The 15,622-nt window shown below is 41.8% G+C and overlaps 1 protein-coding gene across 2 annotated transcripts in view; it reads left to right on the top strand.

The window, feature by feature from the left end:
• LOC148034680 (uncharacterized) overlaps window positions 1–15,622 on the top strand; it is a 90,237-nt gene that overhangs the window by 48,196 nt on the left and 26,419 nt on the right. For both annotated transcript variants that reach the window (XM_087679645.1, XM_087679646.1), the window contains 3 exons: window positions 1,246–1,377; window positions 1,459–1,589; window positions 2,139–2,289. In XM_087679645.1, coding sequence (XP_087535771.1) covers window positions 1,246–1,377; window positions 1,459–1,589; window positions 2,139–2,289 — 414 coding nt within the window. The remainder of the gene's footprint in view (window positions 1–1,245; window positions 1,378–1,458; window positions 1,590–2,138; window positions 2,290–15,622) is intronic.

Raw genomic sequence — 15,622 nt, 5'->3', positions numbered from 1 at the left:
CGACAGGCTGTGCTATCTTTCCCACTAGGTGATTGCTGTAGTACCTATGTTTTTGCTGTCTAGCAGGCTGCCTACATCAGCCTACACCTCTCTTGTTGTTGGTTGACAGTTCTCTGCCTTGGGCGACTAGTTTTCAGCCTTCTTTGGTGGTACACTGCTACGTCTACCAGATTTCAGCCTTCGGCTATTGTGTTTTGGTGATCAATATGCTGCCTTTCATTATTCAGCACTCTCTCATCTCCAACTTGTGGTCATGGTGCTTGGGATCCATCTCTAGTGGACGTCACTCTCTGACACTCCATTGCTCTACCCTTGGGCATTCTGTACACTCTTGTATTCATTTGCAGCATTCATTCACTTTAGAGTTTCTTCTCTCTGTGTTTGTCTCTATGTTTGAGTTTTGAGTTTGCGTTTTGCGTTTTACATTTTTGCATTTTTGCATTTAGGGTTTGAGTTTTGCATGTCCCTCCCTGAGTCTTTGTGTTTCAGTCTTGGTTGTACATGCTATGTTTCCTCAATACAAACCCTAGCATATCTTCACACCTTATAATTGCTTAGAAATATGATCAACTCTTGGGATGAGAATTTTGTTCTTTTATAGTGATTCTGTTTGATTTTCTGCATTGATGCACACGCCATGCATATGAGGTGAATATGTTACTTTTTTCTATAGGAGCAGGCTAATGACCTGTTTCATAACACATGCCATGCATATGGGGTGAATATGTTATTTTTAATCATATGAATGGGAGCAGGCTAGTGACCTGTTTCATAATGCTCTCAGGAGAAGTTGGAAGTTGGAATGTAGTTTTTGAAATGAGCTTCATCCTAGATGTTTATTTAGGTTGATAATCAAAGCTCTTCTACAGTCTTGCTGTGGGACCTGTTGCATGTCTCATATACTACCTTACACTGTACTTTTTTACATATCCATATATGCTGTTTGAGACATAGTTGACTTTTTTGGGAGGGTTGAAGACTTACAAGATTCCTTTAAAGGCCTTTGAGGGAGAGGCAGCAAATAGTTTGTCAGTGTTTTGGCTTGATTGTTTGCTCACTGGTAATTTAGTGCTGAAACTAACAGTTTGGTGTCTATAAAACACAATAATAGTTGGGCCACGTTTGTGTCAGCCCAGGGTAACCAAGAATATTTGAAACATTCGTGTCTCACATGTATGCACGCACTTCAGTTATCTGAAAGGCACATCGTGTGTCATATCTGTATGCACTTGCTTGATCTTGCAGGTAGTCAATACTCCAAAGACACAGAGATGGGAGCATCAGGAAGTTACTGTCAAGGAGGCAAAGGCTCGATTAACAGATATTGAATATGAGAAACATTTGGATTCTGATCATATTATTCGGGATGCAATCCAGGTTCAGTTAAACAGTCGAATTATGACATTTTCACCTTTTGTTGCAGAAGGTTGTTTATCTGTGTGTTATTTGGTGTTGCAGCTTGCGGAGTCCGATGGAATTGTTTTTATTGATGAGATTGATAAGGTTGTGAGGAGCCATAACATGAGGGATGGCCATGATGCAAGCTCTGAAGGTGTGCAGCGAGATCTCCTACCAATCATTGAAGGCAGGTAAAAGTGAGCCATAATGTTGTTGAACTCTCGACCCTTTTTTCAGGGCCTACGAAAACCACATGTAGTATGCCATGTAACATCAGTGAAAATGTTGCCAAGGAATAAGTTATAGCATATACTCAACAGGAGTTTCCAGACTGCTAAGATGATTAGCGGGACAATATTGTCATTGCTCTAGTCAGCTGTTGATAAGTAGGGAAGTGATCAGAGATTGTTGCAAACCTCTTTTAGGCACTTAAATAGCAAGTTTCTTTAGCACAATGATAACAGCCTTCTAGAGTATAATGTTTGCATCCTTTGCAATGCTTTCACTTATTCTCGGATTGCATTCATTTGCAATCATGTAGGCTTGTAATGTTTCTCTACAGCAGCACTGTTTATTGATGTCTGATTGTTTTCCGGGCATGTTATGTCGCAAGACCATGTTATTATCTATATATGGCAATCTTGCTGCTTGCTGTTATCCTTTATTGGGGCATCTAATCAGGGGCATGTTTTTGTACATTGTACAAGCTCTGACTTGTTACTTCTGAATGCCTCTTACAGTGTCATCAACACAAAGTATGGAAATGTGAATACCGATCATATACTCTTCATTTGTAGTGGGGCTTTTCATGCTTGTAAGCCAGGAGATATGTTGGCAGAGTTACAGGGACGCCTTCCTATTAGAGTAGAGCTTAAGGGTCTCACAAGCGAGGTATCATCAATCTGTTGTTAAAATTAAGATGGTATGCTCAGGTTTTGTGGCTTATAATATTTTCCCCCAGCAATAATATGTGCAAGAGTTTTCCCCTTTGTTTTTTGCAGTTGAAGGAGAATCTCTGAATTGACCATTTGGATTTAGCGCAGTGCCTTGTTTTTCCTTGTGAACTTGCAAGTTACTGCTAGAGACTTTTAAGAAATTAATTTATCTGATCTTCCACAATGGAGTACTTATCAGCGCCGAGTCTTAGAATGCTGATGATTTTCTGCACACATACATATACATTTAGCATGTAGACATCTTATCAGAAGACTGGTGCAGTGGTATGAAGATATCAAGATCAAATGAGAGGCCATGCTAAGATTACAACTGGAGCTCCTAGGCTGGCTTTTGACCTTGTGGTATCCATACATGAGGGATGTGGGACAGACAGTCACACAAGTGGCTTATAATGGAGCTTCCCTCCTCTTTACAGGACCTGGGTCCCAAATATTTGAAAAGGCTTCTTTCCTTTCTCTCATTGTCTAGAAGTTCTGTTATGGGCCCTCAAGGGTGGATGTCACCAAGTCAGATGGCTGAAACACTTTCTGCCAAGTGTGTCATTTACTACTCAGTCACTTTTACTGTTTATGATCCTTGATCTATAGCTTGTTTATTACTGGTGCAAGTACTCTCCATCCAATTCTGACAGAATTGATATCTCCCATCCAGAACTTTAAAGACTGTAGTGAAAGCTCTCTTCCAATCTTCCTTGTCAGTTCCAAATACCATGTCTCTCAAGTGCTGTAGTGATAGCTGTGAGGATACACTAAAGTTTGCAGAGAAATCACAGAGTTTATGAACACGACTAACACAAACAATTCAAATAAAACGCAAATGAAGAAGAAGAGGAGGAATGAAGAATCAATGCTGAATGGATGATGAATGAGTTAGGTAGAGGAGAGGCTGTCCAGCAGCGACTGTCTTTCATGGGAGTGGTGCCTAGGCTGAGGGAGAGTGTTAAAGACTGTCGACCTCCATGGATGGATCCCAAGTGCAGCAAACTGCCAATCTTGAAGCTGAAGTCTGATGTAGACCACTTTGGCAGCAGTGAAGACGATGTGGACTGTCTCACACAGCAGTTGGAGAGAGGATGAATTATGATAGAGGAATGACGAGAGCAGGGCAACAGGCTGGGAATCAAATTGCAGCAGGTGTGAAGTGCTGTGAATCATGAACACGGCAATGTAGCAGTCCAGTGACAGCCTCTGGAGGATGGAATGACAGCTGGAGATTAAACACAGCAGGTAGATGCAGCTCGGAATGAAGAAGCAGCACTGGCATATGTCTGAAACAGTATGTGATAGCTCTTGAGTGAGGATGGACAGCACGGTGGCAGCTTGGACTGACAACTGATGATGATCAGAGGAGAGAGACTGTTGGCAATAGGTTTTGAAGCAGCAGGTTTGCATAGGAGTGGATCATGGGGGGGTGAAGGTGGTAAAGTGCGATGAGTGCCCCTTTTGTGAGGAAACAATAGGGTTTGTGTGTCCCTTTTGTGAGAAAACAATAGGGTTTGCAGAGAGAAAACACAATGTGTATCACAATGACTAACAATTACCAAAACTCCGAAACTCAGAGAATGAATGAATAATGATGCATGAGATACAATGGGGGAGCTAAGGAGTGGAGGCTGTCCAACAGCCACTATCTATCATGGGAATGGGCTGAGGGGGAGTGCCTAAGAGTGTCGTCTGCTGTGATGGATCATGAGTGCAGGAAAGTACTGATGTTTATAAAGTAGACTTTGGTGGGGGCAGTGGAAAGCAGCTTGCATCAGTCCACGGATGAGGAAGACTTGAAGAGAAGGATCAGTGGCAAGGTGGCAGCTAGTGACAGCTGGGAAGCAGCTGGGGGCTGTAAACATAGCCTCCAGGAAAGTTCTGATTGTTGTGAAAGAACTGGAAAATGGAATGCAGCTGCTTGAGATCACCACAACAGTGGAGGGCGGCACCACAGGTAGGAAAGCAGCTAGCGAAAGTCAAAATACAATCTGCAGGATGGCTGAGCAGCATGTGGCACCACCAAGCAGACTTGGCAACAGCAGCCAAGGGGATTGTGGAAGCTAGGTGATGTGGGCAAGAATTGGCTAGACAGGGGGCAGACATCAATTGGTAGTGTTAAGCTAAAAAGATGCATTACATACACACTAAATCTTCATTAGCTCGTTAAAACAGCCCCGAAACTCAAGTTTTACCAAAGTTTCTATTGTCCATAAGCAAACACCCAAACTTTGGAAGGATCCACATCTATGAATGGGAGCCTAGCCACTTAGTTCATCCCTCTTTTGTTGCAGATTTCAGCCATTAGCACTGCCATCTAGTGGCTGTCCAGCCCTCGTGACTGCTGCCACATCTACATCAGCATTTGGTGCCCTTTCCACTGCTGCGTTTGCAGCTTTTTGTTGATGCTAAAGCCCTCCTTACTTGAGCAACCTGTTCAGCTTGCATTTTGGTCTTCTAAAACGAGGTGACTGTGCATTAATCGCATTCTCTGTGTTGGACAAGTTTCTAGAGTCTCAACTATTGTGGCACTTGTCTTGCTGTTTCTAGTTGCCATGCTGCCCATTCAGCATTGGCAGGCAGCTGTGTTTTGTAGCCTGATTAATCGATTTTGCTGCTGTATTGCTCCTGGTGACCGCCTTCATCTCCCATACACTCCTATAGGTTGTGTTTTTCTGCTTGCTCACTTTGATCAGCTCTGATTGATGGTTACAATCCTTGGGAATGCATCCCTGGTGGACGTCACTCTCAGACTGCTCTCACTGCTTTGCCTTTGAGCATCTTGTACTCTCTTTCCTTCATTTACAACATTCATTCATTCACTTCAAATTTCTCTTTCTTCATAGTTTGTGTTTTTGCCCTTTTGTGTTCTTGTCTGAGTTATTGTGTTTTATTTGTGCTCGTACATTTTGTATTTTCTCTGCACAAACTCTAGCATCACTTCACAAGTTGGGTAGCAATTCTCTAGGCAAGTAGTAGACAATGGAAGATGGCAACGAGGAGGAATGCATTGGTTTTTGCTTGGAGGGATGCCACAATTGCAGGCTTTCATCCCTTTCAAGTGTCCAAATCACAAGCACAATGCTATGCAAAGGGAATCCAAGAATGGATATGCTCATGTTGTAGGGTTTTTCTTGGATAGTGCCCTTGTAGGAGAATTATTCCCTTGCATAAGGGCTCTTTTACATTGTAAGATGAATGTTGCATGAAGCGTAGATACAATAAAGAAGGAATACTGATGTGGAAGACAATGAAGACAAGCTAATCATGTGGGTAAAGTAACCCCTTCTCTAATTGTGGATATTGATGTCGAAGGAGGAGGAGCTAAAGTTGGCTAAGTGTCAAGTACTTGATATGCACCTCAATGGCACTCAATGAAACATGCAAAACCTCATACTCATGATCGCTTAGAAAATTTATATGTAGGAGCGGGCTCTGTTACCATGTGAGGACACACTAGGGTTTGTAGAGGAAACGTAGAGAGTGTACGAACATGAATAACACAATGAATTAAGACAAAATGCAAATGAAGAAGAAGTTGATGAGGAAGGCCTTTTTGTTCTCTATGTCTTTTTAGGAAGTCCATTATAGGGCTCATTTTTACTTTGTGATGGGATATCTTGTCACGAGGGGATTTATTAATGGAATCATTCTTTTCTCCAGGAAAAAAGAATGAAAATGAATGCTGAATGAGTAAAATAGAGATACAACTATATATGCTCAAGGAGTGGATGCTGTTCAATAGCAACTATCTCTCATGGGAGCGGGCTGAGGAAGTGTGTCGGAGGTTGTCATCTTTTATGAACAGATCCCAAGTCCAACAAACCCCCAATCTCAAAGCAGAAATCAGATGTAGACCTCTTTGGCAGTAGTGAATGACCATGTAGGCTGTTCCGCACAGGAACTCAGAGAGGATGAGTGATGAAAGAGGGCTAACGATAGCAGGGCAGCAGGTTTAATCAGAATACAACAGTGTGAAAGGGGCTGTGAATGATGAATGCAGCAATGTAGCAGCCTCCACAGCCTGCATTAGGAGGATGGAATGACATTTGGAGATCAAATGTAGCAGATAGATGCAGGCGAGAACAAAACACAGCACTGGAGTAGGGCTGAAACAGCAGCAACAGATCCTGAGTGCGGATGAATAGTAGGGCAGCAGCCTGGACTGATGACAGCTAATGATAATGATAATGGGAGGAGAGAGAATGCTGGTGATAGATTTTGGAGCAGCAGGGAAAGGCAAGATGGCTGGCACATGGGCTGATGGGGCATGGGAGTGATAGTGCATAGTCCCTTTTACAGAACTTTCTGAAGCTCCCACTATATCTTCTAGATTCTCGTATTAATCATTAAATTTTTGTTTTTGGAACTCTTTTAAGAGCTAGAAAAATATGATTGATCAAGGCTTAACAATAGACACATTAGGATGAGCTAAGCTAGTTGGAAGTCGACCCCTTTCTAGCAAAGTGCCTACAGCGAGATCTCTATGAGCTGTCAACAACAGTCAAAGTAATGAAGTCACCTTTTAAGGCTTGGAATTGTCCTTAGAACCTTTGTGAAAAGTTTAGGAAATTTGTTGATAAGCCAACTTCTTCAATGCTCTAGTGCAATAGTGAAGGCTTGACGTAGAGACCTGCCAGCTACTCTTGGGTCACGATAGCAAAAGGGCTTGGAGGATGCTTTAAGAAAGAGGGCGGCACACGCCGATCATCATGTGAGGCATGACACAACTACACTCGAGCTCTGTATGATGCATCAGCTCAACTACATGTAACACACCCAGTGACAAGCAAACCAGCAGATAACTCCCTCTTTACACTCAGGATGGTTATGATGTGATCGATAAGACTTCATGTAAGGAGCCCTAGACTATGATGGATTAGTAGCTGAGTACTTTCACACGCCCATGATATAGTGGCTCCACTCGTATATGTTCAATAGGGCCCTATGTGAGGGATTTCCAGATTTCTGGACAGAACACACTATTGTGCCACTTTTCAAAATTGGCAACCCCAAGATACCCGATAACTACTTGAATAACCTATGTCTAGTCAAGATTATGGTTCTATGATTGAGCTTGAGTTAAGTAGTTGGGCAAAGACACATAGATACAGGGCTACAGGGCAGGCTGGTTTTAGGAGGGCTACACCACTCTGGACCATACAATTACACACTCAATGCTATCATAGAGGAAGGATCTGCATGTGTTAAGGGGTATTTATTGTCACTTTGTAGACTTTTGCAAAGCCTTTGGCACTGTGGCATGAATAAGGCTTGTATATACTCTATATGACTTAGTGATAGGTAGAATGCAAACACCTAGAAGTACTGTCGTAGATGACTAGTGTGCCTGTTGAGAGCTGTGTCCCCCTCACCCGGCCCCTGTGAGCCACCATTGCCGACCCTTTTTCCTTCTCACTGCCTTGTATCATTGCTTTCTTGCTGTCTATCACATTGCTGCCAGCCCTGCATCGTGGCACTATTTGGCTGGTAACACTGCTTCGTTGCTTTTGCTTGCTTGCATTTCCCCTAGCCTAATATGCTGCTGCATCCTGTCTTTACTCTACTTGATTGTCGCAGCTCAAGTACACTACTTGATTGTAGCACCATTCCTTTTGAATGAGGTGGTGTTGATGGCCCAAGGCATGTTCATGGTTCATCTTACCCTAGTGGATGCAGCACAAGAGCTCATTGACAACTCTCCAGTTGCATCTACTGCAGTTATACATGGTTCGGTAGTAAAGGGGGTTCACAGTTTCATCCCTAGGGTGTATACATTGTTTCCCCAGACATCTTGTCACCCTCCTCTTCCTTGGTCTCCTGGTGGAGTACCACCAAGTGATGGAGGACTTTGGGCAAGTCTATTGTGACATTAATGTGACATTAAAGTGATATTTAATGTGACATTAAGGTCACAAACATTGAATGTGACATTAAAGTGACATTAAGGTAAATCAAGGGGAACACGCACGAGGATGACCGTCCGGGCTCTTGGGCGCCCGAGCGGGGTTAAGGGGAGCCTAGAACTAAAGAGAGTCCAAGAATAGTAGGACTCACCAAGGTTTGACGGCTGGCAATCGGATCACGATGGTCTGGCCAGCAATATACTAGGCAAGGCTGGGAGGTGAAAGGAATCACTCGTGCTCATTCATCCCAACTGCTTTCTCTGGTTTTTATGGTCTTCTTCAGAGTCATCTGTCATTGGTATCAGAGCCTATGGATCAACGGACATGATCCGTCATCCGCAAGGTCGTCTGTCACTCGTCAAGTCGTCCGTCATCCGTCAGGTCACCCGTCGCCCGCCAGGTCGCCAGTCAATTGAGGGTCGCCCACCATTCGTGAGCCGTCGAAGATTTTTTTCGAAGTGGTCACTTGTGGTGTGCCACGTCACGTAAGTGTGACACTTTGCAAAACAACCAGGCGTGAGGTGAAACGACCGACGTGAGGCGAAACAACCACGCGTGAGGCAAAACGACCCGGCGTGAGGCGAAAAGGGATCCAATTGTGGTCAATGAAAGGCGAAATGTGAAAAAGGCGTCAGCTGTGAGGCGAAACATGAAGACGACTGCTGTAGTCGTGATGATAAGTACCAGATAGCATTCAAGCTATATATGTCACACAGCTGTCTTCAAGGAGCAATTTTGCAGTAATATTGTTTCCTCCCGACTGAGCCAGCATTTAAATCGCCACCAACGGACTGAAATCAGTCAGATTTGTCACACATATAAAAGACATATTTGTGGTCCAAGTGATCGTCCCGTTTTCTGCCGAAGAACTTCATTTTCAGCGTGACTGGTCTAGTCCGGGAAGATAAGGATTGTTCCTCACTCTTCGGGCTTACTAATAAATCCAGCAGCAGCTGCCCTGTCATTAAAACCAGGGAAGTACTTTACTTTGTATGCAAATTTCTTATCTTTGCTTTCAAATTCCAGTATATTAATGGCAGAAAAAGGGAAAGAGGGAGTGATGGAAGGTTCTAGTTCTGGGGACCACCCTATGGTAGATCCCCATGAACCAGAGATGCAAGAAGAACAGTGGGAAGAATTTTTTGCTACACAAGAACAATTTGATGATCTTACTGCTCGTGTGCAAGCTCAGGGGGTTCAAATGGAATTTTTAACCCAAACACTCACTGAAATAAAATCTCAATTAACTTTATTGTTAGAAAGAGATAAAAATAAGATAGAAACCTCGGATGTCCCATCTTCATCGAAAGATTTAGATGTGACTATGCGAGATCCTAAGGAACCCCACCACAAGTTGAGGGATAATCCAGTTCTAAAAGATATGAAACCCCCTCAGTTTCACGGGGAGGAAAAAGATAGAAATAAAGATACAATCTTTAATTTCCTCCAAAAATGGGAAGATTTACATAAACTTAAAAATACCCCACCACATCTCCAAGCACTGGAGGCTAGTTTAACTTTGGGGCCCAAAGCATATAAGTGGTGGCGAACTTTAAAGGAGGCAAATAAAATACCTGAAACTTGGGCTCAATTTGAATCCGTCTTTTTGAAAGAATTCCTTCCTGAAAATGAAATGGAAAGAAATTGGGAAGATTGGGATTATGTCAGACAAAAGGGAAGACCCCTGCTGACATATCTGGAGGAATATCGTGAGATAATCCTCAAATTGGAAGGAATAGATGAATTTCAAAAAACAAGAGGATTCATTAGGGGACTAGATAAAGCCTGTAAAAAGGAAGTAAAAAGGAGTTCACCTAAGACACTGGAAGAGGCAATTAAATTTGCATTAATCAATGAAGATAATGTGCGTCCAGGTACACTCACTAGTCTCATGATACGGAGCCCAAGTCTAAGGAATTGGAAACCTCAAATTTGTGGGCAAATTTAAAAGGAAAATGCCATTCTTTAAGGGTAAAAAACAACCTTTTGAAAAGAAACCATATGTGAGGCCAAAGTTAAGTCCTGATGACTTTGATAAGGCCAAAAAAAAAAAGTTGTGTTTCAATTGCCTATCCCCTAACCATGCTGCTTGGAATTGCCCTCAAAAGAAAAAGGGGGAAGACAAAGGAAAGGATAAGGACAAGGGCAAGGAAAAAGAAAAACAAATCCATGTAGTGCAGACCTTAGAATTAAAGGGGCATGAAAAGTACAAATCTTTAGAGGTCTTGCACATGGATGTACAACACAAGTGTTGTATGTCAACTTCTATGTGGCAGCCTACTTTTGGGCCACATGATTTACTTAGAGTACATGGATTGATAGCTGGAAAGAGAGTTAGAGTCATGATTGATGACTCTGCTACACATAATTTTATTAATTATGCACTTGTCAAAAAATTGAAACTTCCCCAACAAAAGAGTGGGCATCAATATGTTGTTCGTATGATGCAAGGCCAAGACAATAAATTATGGGATACAATGGTATCCAATTTGGAAATTGAGATTCAAGGATATAAAGATAAACTTGATTTCCAAATTATGAACATGGAAAGAGCTGATATTGCTCTAGGGAGGGAGTGGCTATGGGGATTGGAACCATCCTTAGAACGTAGTTACCATCAAAATACACTGGAATTTGAAAGAGATAGTAAGACTTTTGTTATTCAAGGTGAACATGAAATATCCGATAATCCTTTGCTGTGTTCTACTGAAGTTCAGAAGCTGATAAAGAAGGAAGTTTGTGAGGTATATATGTTATGGTCTCTTCCTGTACAGAACACTTTCACTTTCTGTAATATAAAGCAACAATTTTCTTATGTTTGTGAGTTGAATGTAAATAATGAATTAAGTAGTTTGTTAGATGATTTTAAAGATGTGTTTCCTTCTGATTTACCAAGTGGCCTTCCACCAGATAGGGGTGATATAAATCACCCAATTGACACAAATAAAGATACACACCCTATTTCTAAACCACCGTATAGGTTAAGTGAAACACAACATCAAGAAGTTGAAAGACAAATTAAGGATTACCTTGATAAAGGGTTTATACAACCCAGTAATTCACCTTGGGCTTCACCAATTTTATTAGTAAAGAAAAAAGATGGTTCTATGCGACTTTGTGTTGACTATAGAGCACTTGATAAAATAACGGTGAAGAATAAATTTCCTATGCCCAGAATGGAAGATCTTTTTGATCAATTACAAGGGGCAAAATTCTTCACAAAAATAGATTTAAGATCAGGTTATCACCAAGTAAGAATTAAGGCACAAGATGTTCCCAAGTCAACATTTCGTACTAGATACGGGCATTATGATTTTTTGATGATGCCTTTTGGCCTCACTAATGTACCAGCTACCTTTATGAAGCTGATGAATAGTGTTTTACGGCCCTATCTAGGACATTTTGTAGTAGTCTTCTTGGATGATATCTTGATCTTTAGTAAATCAAGAGAAGAACATTTGGAACACTTACGATTAGTATTCCAACTGTTAAGAACACATTCCCTTTATGCGAAGAAAACTAAATGTGAATTCTTTGCACAAGAGGTCAAATATTTGGGGCATATTATCTCGAAAGAGGGAATCAACATGGATCCAGAAAAAGTAAGGGTAATTATTGAATGGCCATCTCCAAGGAACCTGGAAGAGCTGCAGATCTTCCTAGGTTTATCTGGATTTTATCGTAGATTCATTCGAGATTATGCCAAAATAGCTGTTCCAATGACTGACCAACTTAAAGGGAAAGGAAAAAGTTTTAATTGGGGAACAGACCAAAATGAAAGTTTTCAAAAACTTAAGGTAGCTATTGCTACAGCTCCAGTATTATTAATAGTGGATCCCAATAAACCATTTGTGGTTGAAGCTGATGCCAGTGATAAGGCGATAGGCGCGGTCTTATTACAAGAAGGTCGACTAGTTGCTTTTAAAAGCAAGAAATTAGACCGTGCAAAACAGAACTATTCTGTTTATGAGAGGGAGCTGTATGCAATAGTACATGCAATGAAGAAATGGAGGCACTATCTGTATGGTGCCAAACTTTTGATTTTATCGGATCATGAAAGCATTAAGTGGCTTAATGATCAATCGGATTTACACGGGCGTAAAGCCAGATGGGCCGAACTCCTCCAAGAGTTCGACTATGAGATAAGATATAGAAAAGGAAAGTATAATATAGCAGCTGATGCAGTCAGCAGAATGCCCATCATTAATGAATTGAGTTTTACTCAGTTCACTTCCAACTTGCTTGAATCTTTAAAAGGGAAATGCCAGGTTGATCCGGCATATTCCAACATATGGGAAGCAATAAAAAATGGGGATCCAAATCAAAGTGCTTCTACTGAGGAAGGAATATCTGACGATGTTTAACAAGGAAATGGAGCATCAGGGGTTGCTCAAATTGGATTCAAGTGGAAGAATTTTACCATTGATAATGGTTATTTACTCTACAAGGGTAGGGTATGTGTCTCGAAAGATATAGAAATAAGGCGCCAGATACTCTTTGAGTGTCATGATACCCCTAGCGCGGGACATCCAGGAGTTAATAAGACTTATAGTCTTATTAAAAGGCAGTTCTATTGGCCTGGAATGAATAAGGATGTCCTTGACTATGTGGTCAAATGTAATAAATGCCAAGTTAATAAAGCTGAAAGATTGAAAATGGGAGGACTTCTCCATCCACTAGAGATTCCTTCGGGAAAATGGGAGAGTATCTCCATGGACTTTATTGTTGCTTTACCCAGAACACAGAGGGGGCACGACTCTGTGTGGGTGATTGTGGATAGGTTAACCAAAATGGCTAGGTTCATTCCAACTTCAACTGATGTTAAAACACCAGAATTGGCTAGATTGTTCGTAGAGAACATATACTGATTGTATGGCCTTCTGGCAACTATAGTTTCTGATCGGGATAGAAAATTTGATAGTCAATTTTGGCGTGCGGTATTTAGGAAATTGGATACTAAACTTAGCATGAGTACGGCGGATCATCCGCAAACAGATGGGCAAACTGAAAGGGTTAACCAAATCCTTGAAGATATGCTTAGGGCATATGTAAGTAAAAGGCAAACTAATTGGGAAGAGTATTTACCGATAGCAGAGTTTGCATATAACAGTGCCAAGCACTCTTCCACTGGATATAGTCCATTTATGTTAATGTATGGGTTTCAGCCCAGAGCTCCTTTTGCAGTAGGACTGCATAAGGAAAAGGTTCAGGCAGCTAAAGACTTTTTGGAGGATATGAATAGTATGTTAAAATTTGCTCAAGAAAATATTAAAAAGGCTCAAAATCGAGCTAGAGCATATGCAGATCCTCACCGAAGAGACATCTCCTTTGAAGAAGGAGAATTGGTCTATCTTAAGGTGCCTGAACAAACTAAAACTATGAAAAAGGGACAATGTCCAAAGCTTTCACCGAGGTATTGTGGTCCTTTCATAATACTTAAAAAGGTGGGAGAATTGGCTTACAAGCTCCAACTACCTGCTGGTAGTAAAATACATCCAGTTTTTCATGTAAGTAAATTAAGGAAGAAGCTAGGTGATTTGGATAATCTAATCTTAAATGATGACATTGAGGAGCTATTCAATGACCAATCTAATCCACATGAACGAGAAACAATATTAAATGTTCCTAATAGGCGAACAAGGAATACTATTTATCAAGAATGTTTGGTTAAAGATTGTTCAGAAGAAAGCTCAACATGGGAGCGAGTAAGTACTTTAAAGAAAAAGTTTCCTAATTTACAGTTAGACCTTCCAAGTATCGTTTTTGAGGATGAAACCGATTCTTAAGGGGAAGGAAATGTGACATTAATGTGACATTAAAGTGATATTTAATGTGACATTAAGGTCACAAACATTGAATGTGACATTAAAGTGACATTTAATGTGACATTAAGGTAAATCAAGGGGAACACGCACGAGGATGACCGTCCGGGCTCTTGGGCGCCCGAGCGGGGTTAAGGGGAGCCTAGAACTAAAGAGAGTCCAAGAATAGTAGGACTCACCAAGGTTTGACGGCTGGCAATCGGATCACGATGGTCTGGCCAGCAATATACTAGGCAAGGCTGGGAGGTGAAAGGAATCACTCGTGCTCATTCATCCCGACTGCTTTCTCTGGTTTTTATGGTCTTCTTCAGAGTCATCTGTCATCTATACTCTTCGCTTCAGTTTGCCGATGCCATGATTGGAGTAGAGGTGCCAAAGGTGTGTGTGCTAGGCAGATGTCAAGATAGTACATAAAGTTCTAGAGATTGATGCCAAAAAATCACCTATCAGTCAAGAGGTCATAGTCACAAGAAAACCTAGACAAAACTTGAGATGCTATGCTTTTGAACACCAGGCCTCCAAGTGCACACACCTTGACGTTAAGGCCACTTAGGAGATTGCCCACCACTAGAGGCACACCCATTGGGTGATGAGAATGGCTTCACTAGAGTTCAGCAACATCGAGTTAGGGGCCAGCTCAGTCCCCTGCAGCCCCAATTAGAGGGGGTCGTCCAAATGCTCCCCCCCTCTTGTTAGAGTGTGGAAGTGTGTGAACGGACAGAAAGAACGAAGTGAACATGGACAGAATAGACAGAGAGAAAGAGATAGTAGAAAGCTGAAGGCTGCAGAGAATGACTGCTGAATACTGAAGGTAGATATGTACAATGGACTGTGTGAGTATAACCAATGAGGGATCTCTCTCAAGTTGCACAAAATTGAAGTGATTGTGACCGGAGGGCAGGCCTACCTACATAGGCAAGAAATAATACAATAGTATCATTAGGTCAGCTAGTTCTAAGGAGGTGATGGGGCTTGCCAGTGAGTCCTGACTTCTACAGATAGCCCTTTTAGTAGGAGATGGTCTCGACCTAGGTACTCCATTGTAGGGAGGATGTGTGAGATTCTTTCTTGTCCCTAGTGATAGTGGAGAAAGGACGGTCACTTCTTACTCCTTTCATTGAGTAGGAGATGTTTTGTCCTTCGAGTCATATGATGGGCAAAAGTGCCATGAGAGGATGGGCTATCCAAGGCCTTCTTCTTCACGTATTGGGAGGGGGTGTAAGTTCCCTTTCTACGAGCAATCTAGGAGATCTTCAACTTGGGGAATATGCGAGGTTGTCCGTCCATGAGCGTGGTTTGTCTCCTCCCCAAAGGGCAGGATGGCGTGCAGCTTACCTAGTGGTGCCTCATCACCTTATTGTTATTTGCCTATAAGGCACTAGTAAAGATGATTGGTAGTTGACTTCATCCCATCCTTCCGGTCATAATTCATGACATAGAGTCATACTTTGCTGGGATAGGAGTATCCTGGATAACTTCTTCACCTTCTTTGAGGCCATAGAGTTGGGCAAAGGTAGTAGACAAAGGGTTACAATCATAGTTATGGGAAACGAAACAA

The sequence above is a fragment of the Lygodium microphyllum genome, chromosome 6, assembly GCF_053477565.2.
Source record: "Lygodium microphyllum isolate KBCC chromosome 6, Lygodium_microphyllum_v1.1.10, whole genome shotgun sequence".
In the NCBI taxonomy this organism is placed as follows: domain Eukaryota; kingdom Viridiplantae; phylum Streptophyta; class Polypodiopsida; order Schizaeales; family Lygodiaceae; genus Lygodium; species Lygodium microphyllum.
Note: the sequence above shows the minus strand (reverse complement) of the source record. Positions and strands in the feature narration are given on the sequence as shown.